The 10188-nt window shown below is 36.7% G+C and overlaps 1 protein-coding gene across 1 annotated transcript in view; it reads right to left on the reverse strand.

The window, feature by feature from the left end:
- The window catches only part of LOC104471441 (probable phospholipid-transporting ATPase IH), a gene marked incomplete at both ends in the record, with an annotated part of 19268 nt that extends 10263 nt beyond the window's left edge, over positions 1–9005 (reverse strand). The window contains 7 exons of the mRNA XM_010086788.1: positions 268–449; positions 1650–1753; positions 1993–2066; positions 3813–3884; positions 4165–4328; positions 5752–5925; positions 8808–9005. Coding sequence (XP_010085090.1) covers positions 268–449; positions 1650–1753; positions 1993–2066; positions 3813–3884; positions 4165–4328; positions 5752–5925; positions 8808–9005 — 968 coding nt within the window. The remainder of the gene's footprint in view (positions 1–267; positions 450–1649; positions 1754–1992; positions 2067–3812; positions 3885–4164; positions 4329–5751; positions 5926–8807) is intronic.
- Between the last annotated feature and the right edge of the window lie 1183 nt (positions 9006–10188).

The following is a 10188-nucleotide window of genomic DNA, read 5'->3' on the forward strand; positions in this document are numbered from 1 at the left end:
TTCAATAAGGTATTACATGAATTGCACACAAATGGCTTGAATATACTGGTTTTTTGTACAATTTACTATTGGTACTATCTTACTAAGTTATAAAGTTACCATCTGTAACTTTAGCAAGCTAAGGGTCTGGAATTGATTGAAATAAAGGGTCTTTCAAATAAACTTCTAATCCAGAAAAAGAGTTACAAGAGAGTCTTCAACTACTTTGGTAACATCATTAAACATTGATAACATCATTAAACATAAGAAACCAAGAAATGTACTAACCGATCTTCAACAGCTGTAGCACCAAGTAAAATGAAATCTCTTTCTATCTTCTCATATACTTCTGCCAATTTCTTTTCCCTGTCCTGAAGGGCCAACTTTGCATTCTGAAGCAGCTTCTGTGCCTTGCTATATTCTTCTGCTGTGAGCTTTTTATATGCAACACACAACGTTCGCAGTCCCTCCTAAAGAATGTAACCAAAATAAACAAAATGCCTCTTAGAAAACTATTCGTAGACTTATTGCTGGTGTGTACGCTGGAATATCTGAAAAATTTGAATGATTTTACTATTAACATAAAGAGTCCCACTACTCACTTTTATAGCAAAGTGAGTATAGACTTCATTTTGGTGAAGTGAAAACTAGAATTCAGCTGTGGGTGTTTCAGACTGGATGAGATTTTTAGAATGTGTGATGAGTAAGAGAGGGAGTATATTGACTCTGTAAGGTGAGAAAAAGCTGGTATAACACAGAAAGTTTTGCCACCTTGAATATATTGCCTTTCACAACACCATTTAACTGGCATTTTATGTTCATAAAATCTAATCCAGCAGGTCTTTGTATAGCTACTTATTGCCAATCCAGAAGAAGTATTAATAAAAAAGCTCCCTGACTCTTGCTATTGATAAGGGCAGGTGCCAGGTGGCTGCCTGTATCTTTTTTCACATGCCTGTAATAATACTTTGTTTTCATTTTGAGAACTGGACACCAGCAAATTTTATCCTATTTATAAAACTGTCAGTCATATTCCATTGCAATGGGTTCTGCATATTTTTGGACAAAGTAAAATTCAGTATTTTACAACTCCAAATACAACCCTTTAGGTAAAATCAAGTTCTGAATTTCTTTTAAAGGTGATCAGGCATTTCAGAGCTCATTTTTAGCAAGCAAAAAAAGTAAGTATAAGTGCAGATCACTGCACTGTTTTCCTGTAAGAAGCACATTTGTTGCTACACTGTGCTCTAATGGATTTTCTCCTTTAAAAGTTTGCAAAGCAATTAAAGGCAGCAAATTACAATTGCTAAGGCTAGGAACTGAAAGCGGGGATGAGTTTTTCAGTGAAGTCTTTCACTTTTCTTTCATTCAAAAGTTAAGTCAAACCACCACAGTGAAATACTAAAAAGCTAATTGATGACCTCTGGTATAACACACAGTTGTGCATATCTAATGCACTCATATCTCACCACAACTGCCATTTGGAAGACGAAATGGAGGACAGATTCAAATAAGGAAGTAACACAGACAGTCACCCATGTAGCCCGTGTGCACTTTGGCATAAAATAACCTCAGTGCTGGGGAAGACAAATCCGTTACCCAGAGGTCAGAACACTTAATTTTTTTTGAGGCTGATACCACATGAACAGATCAGTAAAATTGAATCTTACCACTGCATTGCGTTCAACTCTGGATCGTACTTGGTCAATTTTGCCTTCTTTAACTCTAGGAAATATGGAAGAATCTGCTCCCTTACAAAACAGAAATATATCACCTAAAAGAGACAGAATATGGAATTCAAAATGGCCAAATACCTCTTTCTTCAAAAAAAACACCCAAATTACTAAGATTTCTTTCAATTTTTTTGTAACATGCACTTATGCTGGTATCCAGTCCCCTTTTTTAGAAAGAAAGGCACACAGACTGCAATTAATGCTTAACTCTTTGATAAACCTGAAACAAATTCAAGTGAAACAAAAACATCTAACAAGAAACAGAATGTAGCAGCCCTACCTGTTGAAGATTTAACAATCACACTCATTCGCCGTCTCACAGAATCAAAACTCAAAACCTCTAATAATTCAAACCTGAAACAGAAACAGAATATTTATTTAAAAACCATGCTTTTCCAGATCCCTAAACTGGTTATTACAACTTCAAGAATATAAACTAAAACATGACTTCTAATTTGGAAAATTATGTTGAGTACTATGCAATATGGAACTAGCACAGAGTGAAACAGCAGGTCAAAAATAGTAAATAGGGGAAGGCCTCAGCTCCTAATTACTTGAAACAGAATTTGTCTGCATAATGTTCATCAGTATTTTTGGATGTAGAGTCAATATAATTTATTTAAGCAGAAGACTAGAAACCTTGCAGTAGAGCACTATACTGCTTATAAAGTAAGTAAATTCCTACCTGTAATATCTAGGCATAGCCATAGAACTTGAAATGCTTATGTGTTTACAGGGAAGTCTTTATTTAATATTTTTCTAATTTTGACTATTCCTATCTCCCAGAAGTGCCCAGCTAGTTTCACGAATCTTACTCAAGTGTTGACTGACAAATTACTCAAGAGAAAAAACATTTATTTTTACCGGTTTTATATTTGCCAATGTTTTTATGATTTGATTTTATCCCATGTTCCTTTCCTTTCTATGAGCAAAAATGAACACAAGCTCCTGTTGTACTGTTTCTGTATAATTCATCAGTTTACATACTTCTATGATTTACTCTCTCAACTATTTCCTTTTGTCTAAGAGAGCTCCCCTTTTTCCAGCACAAACATAAGCATCCCAATCATTAATGCCAATCTCTTCAGGATTCATTTCTGTCAATATTTTGTTTATAAAATAGATCTACTTATTTAATTAGATCATTCAGTTCTAGGCCCTTACAACAGCCTGGGATTCAAACCTGTGCAAGGCCACAGTGTCTCATTAAAGGTTATAACAGATTCTAACAAGGAGCTGGATCAGGCCTATGTCTACAAACTGATGCATTTTGGAGAAAATTCCTAATAATTATGGGTGCTTTCATAAATCACCAAATTATATTGCTTCCAGTTCTTATGAGTTGAGCCACAGAAGTCTGAAGTAACCTTCAAGGAAAAATCCTCCATATTCCCCTTAAAAAGGGGAAAAATAACAGCCAGGTTCCTATATTTGTGTCCAAGAATCCCTGTGTAGTTAGCAGAGTACACATGCAGGAAGACACAGATATACAACAGCCTTAACCAGCAGACATCTACAGAAATGTAAGGTAACATTTTCAAAACTACATACATCTTATTTAACAGCTTTGTTACTGAAAATTTTACTAATATTATGGTCTAAAAGATTTATTCTACATGTCAAAGGAAAATGACAAAAAAACTCAGTACCTGTTTTAAATTTTCTTTGAACCAGCTATAAAAATTTATTCTATAGATACTACTCCACTGTAAAGTATATGGATTATTTCTGAACAACACAGTGGGTACATATAATTTTCTATTAAGAAATTATTATTTACCATACAACAAAGGAAAAATACCCATTGTTTCTAGAACTATTTGGAACTATTAGATTAGGTCATGAACCCCACATCACACCTTTGCTGTTATATTAATATTTTGTATTGCATATACTGTCAAACTAACACATTAAGTGAAACTACAGAACTATGGGGTCTATTAAAATTATAAATATTAGTAGATAATTTATTTTTCTACTAGAATGTACCATTTCTGACTCTTCTGAATTAAAAATTTATGTATAAGGAAAGAAGGATTTATTAGACACATCAGTAAAATCTCTTCATCAGTGGATTTTGTTATATTTTTAACCACTCACTTCTCTAGGTTATTTTCCCGATTTAAGATCTCCATAAAATTGTCCTTCAGCCTTAGATATGTGTAACCAAGTCTGTAAAATGAAACACATATGAAGAGAATGCATACAAGTACATAATTATCCAGTTTAAGCATGTCATAAGGATTTGAGACTGAGCTTATCTTCTGAAAAAAATAAACCAAACCCAAACTTTTGACTTATGAATATGAATAATCATGACTGTAAGTTAAGAAAATCATCAGCTCTAGATGACTTGGTGCTTGTTATTACAATTTTTGTGCTGAAAACAATTTTGAACATCAGTGATTAGGTTTCTAGATTTAAAACGTATAGTACCTAATTACACACATACCTCTGTATTCCCTCAACTAAAGCAACTTCATCAGGTGATGAGGAAATATATATACAAGATCTTCTTGAGAGCTGGTTTTTCTTCAAGCCATCCACGCTGTCATCATCTTTTACCTGAACAGTATGGCAAAGACAAAGAGCTCGGAAAAATAGTTCCTCTCTCTCCTAAAAAAATAAAAGGAATGGTTATCATTAGGTGTGATCACTTTCAAGTAATCCTTTGAAAACTTTTATTTCGGAAGGTTAGAAATGTCATCAACTACTACTAATAATCAGATAAAGGAAGTGTCACAGGTCACCTGCCCTTTAGGGGGAGCCAAGTCTTTCCAGGTGGTAACAGCACAACTGCTTAATAGCTGCTAGTGGTACTGCTAGCATTGCCATGCAAGTCAAGTTGCTGATGCCCAGAAAAGTCAGCGTGCATCTTTTGCCTCCTCGAATGCCTTGATGAGGCTAAAGGTTTGTTCTTTACTTTTTCTTAAACTTTAACAATCTGTATTAAACACTATTTAAGGTACAATTTTATGAGTCCTGAGTCCAGACAGAAGGACACAGTACCTGGAGCACAAGTGTTAACAGGCTTTAAAGATTTCAATTTCTTGCACAGCTTGAGTGTCTTTTAGATCTATATAAAATAAAAGGAGTGTGGAATTTTGGCAGCTGGAGCCAACTTCTATAAAATTTCAGATAGTCTGGTAATGACAGCTTCTGACACCAGAAAGAGATTTCTATTTCATGGATACCTGTCTGTGTTCTACCTGTATCTTTGTGTCTGAATCTTAATTCTTCTGTGCTGTTCAATACAAACTGTCAGTGTCATTGTAATTCAAAGATAACACAGTGTACCTTGGGACCACATTCTGAGGGCCATGGATGAGAGCCATAAGGCTGTTGAACTACACCAACATATTTTAAGAGGCCTTGTTTTGCCATAGTGAAGAGTATGGCAGAAGTATGGTTCAAGACTGTATTGATATATTTTAAAATATCTTGTCCTTTGGCTATGATTATCCTTGCCCATTTACACCCTGCTCATCAGTTGACACGTGAAGTCTCCTTAACTTTCAACTAACTTTGGTTTACACACAGCAAAAAAGCCACAGCACATACATGCTGTGTGCAACATATTTCACATGTGGCTATATTAAGTCACATTTAAAAGTAATTTAAGTTGATCATAAACCGTTCTATGGCCATGTCTTCACTCAGTGATGACTAAGTAAGTATTTGCACTGAGCACTCATTTTTCTCCTTAAGGAGTTTCCTGCCTTGCTTTCCCTATTGTAACTAATGTTAAATGGAAAGCAGCCATTCTGTTTCTTTAGCTATTAACCAGAGAAAGTTCTATATTTTGGGGTTTTATTTAATTCAGTTTTACAGCTGCAGCAAGTTGGGAACCTTCCTATTAAGCCTTTAAATCTTACTCTAAACTAGAAAAGCAAAACATCTATGTTGTGATGCATTTCCTGCAGTTATCTACTTTAATTACTGAAATTCAAGGATGTTTTATTTCTAATATTCCCTTCATCAGCACAGTTCAATTTTCATGTTTCATTGTGAAAAACAAGAACCTAAAAAGTCATCATACCTTTCCACTTCCTCCTGGAGAAGAATCGATCATATCAATGCCTGTACAATCATGGAGAATTTGGCCATTGCAAATAACATGTGGTACATAAACGTGCCCTTCAATGCAACACTCTACGAACTCCATGTTGTTCTCAGTTAATGTTCCTGTTTTATCTGTGAAGACATACTCAATCTGCAAATGAGCACAAATTAAAAACAGGAGGAATATGAACAGAGTTTTTCCAAGGTCTCTTAACAAAACGGACATTATTACTGGGTTACACCACCCTTTAAAGATCCATTTGCAGGCTCTTTCAGAAAAGGAAGACAACTATTTCATTTGGGAGTCATGTCCCACAGAAATATGGGCCCTGAAAGATCTTATCATACAAGAGTATCAGCAAAGCTATCTTTTGCCTCGTAACACATAAATAATACGTTTAACCTACTTTCACTCTTCTCTCAAGCTTCTTTTTGTTTTTTAATGTCTTTCTTGCTGTAAGAAAGACATTTATGGAAACAAAATGCACACAAATTCCATTTCCCAGGGACCATTATTTAATGTACATGACTGGATTTGGATCAGTTACTGTCAGAATGGTCCTTAGGGTAGTATCAGAAGTCTCCACTACAATTACATTAGCTTAAATGAGGACTGTGGACTAATGGTCACATACAGTTATACACATGGGCACTGCTACTGCCCTCGAAACATTTATTTTGTCTCAATATTGAATTTTTCATTAATTTTATCTCTTACAATGAGCCCCAGCATTTAAGGATAACAACATCAAAAATAAAACCAAAACCTGAACCAAATACCAGAACAGCTAGATCAGTAGAAGCTCAATTTTGGATACTTGATATAGGTACTATATACAGATTGCATGCATTTATTTGATAAACCGAGAGCATTATGTAAGGTTAGGAATTAAACACTGGAAGTAAGGCAACTATTTAGTATTCATCAGATTGTTTAACAAACTTCAACATTTATCAAGTGCATCAAACAAAATAAAAAACATAAGAGAAGCTATTAAATATGTGACCTTTCCTCCTAGACTGACTTTTCTAATATTCATTAATCTGGAAAGGCAAGTTTACAAATTTTCCAGTTGTTTGTTATCTGTGGACACAATACCCTTATTCAACTTTTTTCGAAGTGTACTGGAGTGATATGGATTTCTTTAATCTCAACTCCTATATTCAGGGTCATAATACATTTTATACAAAATACAAAATACTATCAAGCAAATGTCTTTTATTCATTCAGTTGGCTGCTTTGGGATCAACACCCATTACATGAAAAAAGGAATAAAGCAGGTATATCACTATGACAGTATTTACTACAACGGCAAATAAGGATTCACAATCAAAGCCTTCATTAGAAATACAGTGGATCATATCTTTCAAAAATGTAGAAGCAAAATTTAGTCCATTGGATTGGTACTAATAATGCCAAGTACTGCTGATGGTCCCATTCTAGGGATGACATTTAAATTTAGTAATAGAGAGTTATTTTTTATAACAGAATCACAAAATGGTTGAGGTTGGAAGTCGCCTCCAGAGGTCACCTGGTCCACCCACTCTGCTCAAGCAGGGCCACCAAGAGCTCATTGCCCAGGACCATGCCCTGACAGGTTATGGTTATCTCTAAGGATGGAGATGCCATAGTCTGCTTGGGCAACTTGGTCACCATGACAGTAAAATATTGTTTCCTGATGTTCAGACAGATACTCCTCTTTCAGGTTGTGCCCATTACCTCTGGTCCTGTCATTGGGCACCACTGAAAAAAAGGCTGGCTCCATTCGCTTTGCGCTTTCCCTTCAGGTCTTTACACACATTGATAAGATCCTCCCTGAACCTCCCCTTCTCCAGGCTGGACAGTCCCAGCTCTCTCAGCCTGTCATCACATGAGAGATGCTCCAGTTCCTTCACTATTTTTGTGGCCCTTCACTGGACTTCCTCCAGCATGCCCATGTCTCTTGTACTGGGGAGCCCAGAACTGGACGCAGTACTCCAGGTGTGGCCTCACCAGCGCAGGGTAGAGGAAAAGGATCACCTCCCTCCACCTGCTGGCAATACTCTGCCTAACACAGACAAGGATACCACTCGCCTTCTTTGTTGTAAGGGCACACTGCTGGCTCATGTTCAACTTGGTGTCCAGCAGGACCCCCAGGGCCTTTTCTGCGAAGCTGCTCTCCAGGATACACGGTGCCCCACTATCCAGATCATTAATGGTCAAGACTGGACCTGGTATTGACCCCTGGTATACACTGCTAGTTACTGACCTCCCACTAGCCTCTGTGCTGCTGACCACCACCCTCGGGGCCTGGCCATTCAGCCAGTTTTCAACCCACATCACTGTCTGCTTATCCAGCCCATAATTCACCAGCTTTTCTACGGGGATCTTACGGGAGACAGTACCGACTGTCTCCCACAATAATAAAACACTCAGTAACACTTTTTATCCAAATAGATACGTGTCCCTAAAAGGTTATATACTAGTTTGGCTGTACAAAAATAAGGAAATACACCATCTTAGTTATTTGAAAACCTGTGAAAATATTTTAATTTCATAAAGATCCTGAATATTTTCTCAAAAAATATTTAAGCGGATCTGTGTCAAGGTGACAATTTTCTTAACACAGAATACTAAAGATAGAATATCTTTTGGATAATGAGAGTGACAGTCATTCATTTTACTGCATTAAACTTGTATTGGAGATTTGGTGTCAGTCTAGCCAGACAAAAAGGGTTTTTCCATCTGACTTTTATTCTAAGGAAGTTAGCTGTTTATATCATCTCCCTCTGTAGTCAATGGAGAGAAATCATTACCTTCTTGAAGCATTTATCCTTTACTAATACAGTAATACTAACCGACTTCCACTGACTAGCTGAGAAATCAGAATTTTTGATTCTGAAAATCAGAGGATCTCAAATCTTATTTTTAAAAACAATCAGCACTAAAGAAAAAACACACTAAGTTGCAAAAAAAAAAATTGAAGTAACAATTTTAAAATGAAAAATTATGGTAGAAACGGTTTTAAAAGTTTGTTATTTGATGAAATTTACCTGTCCTAACTCTTCATTGAGATCAGAAGTATTCACCAGTGGTCCTTCACCTGTGTCCTCATCAAACATTTCCTCATCCCATGTAAGGAAATAAGAACCAAGAAATTTCTGCATTTCCACAGTGACATACATGGATACAGGAATAATGTAGTTGAAAAGAACCATGAATGCAAGGAAGTCTGTAAAAGCACGAAGAAACTGCCAAAGAAACAAGAGGAAAATATTAATTTTTCATGTACCACCAAAAATCAAAATATGACTACATATATTTGCAAATTATTTTTTTTTCTAATAACCTTCAAACACTAAGCAACACCTTTCACAGCTCACAGTTCAGCACAGGATCTATACCTTCATGATTTGTAACATCACAAGTGATTTGGCAAGAAGAAAAAAACTTTTTTGTTTTAACTTTGCATTTTTCTTTACAGGCATGCAGGTGTAGAGTGCAGTTACACATCATTGTTGTAAAGTTGTAGAGCAACTAAAGAGAGTAATTACATACAAACGGTGAACACCTGTATGAGAACAAGGAAAGCGATAAAAAGTACATTCATAAATTACCAGAAGAATACCAGAAAACTAAGTAACTCATTCAAGGATTATCAAATTACATAAAAATTTCAGGCAGCATTTCATTAATAAATAAAGGGTTCCTCTTCCTTCTCTCAACACAAGTAGAATGTGTGCACATAATGCGGCTCAATGTTTGGACTGGGGGAGACTGGTTGGAGTTATAGTCAACCTGCTGGGCAGGTTAAGATAGTGTTACTAGTGGTAATGAGAAACCTATACCATGCCTCGCTAGCATGTGCTTATCATGCATTTAGGATAAAGAAGGAAATTTTCCACTAGTCTGATTGGAAGGATTTCAAAGCCTTTGACATGGTCCCTCACCACATCCTTCTCTCAAAATTGGAGAGGTATGGATTTGAATTATGGACTGTTCAATGGATAAAGAATTGGTTGGCTGGTTGCAGCCAAAGGGTTGTGGTCAACAGTTCTATGCCTGGGTGGAGGTCAGTCACAAGTGGTGTCCCTCAAGGGTCTGTCTTGGGACCAGTGCTCTTCAACATCTTTATCATTAACATAGATGAGGGAATCGAGTGTACCCTCAGCAAATTTGCTGACAACACCAAGCTGAGTGGTGCAGTCCATACAACAAAGGGAACGGATGCCATCCAGAGGGACCTGGACAGCCTGGAGAAGTGGGCCCATGAAAACCTAATGAGGTTCAACAAGGCTAAGTGCAAGGTGTTGCACTTGGGCTGGGGCAATCCCAGGTACTTGTATAGACTGGGAGAAGAGAGCAGCCCTGCAGAGAAGGACTTGGGGGTTCTGGTGGACAAGGCGCTGGAGATGAGCCAGCAGTGTGCGCTTG

The sequence above is a fragment of the Pterocles gutturalis genome, unplaced genomic scaffold (assembly GCF_000699245.1).
Source record: "Pterocles gutturalis isolate BGI_N339 unplaced genomic scaffold, ASM69924v1 scaffold11146, whole genome shotgun sequence".
Classification (NCBI taxonomy): domain Eukaryota; kingdom Metazoa; phylum Chordata; class Aves; order Pterocliformes; family Pteroclidae; genus Pterocles; species Pterocles gutturalis.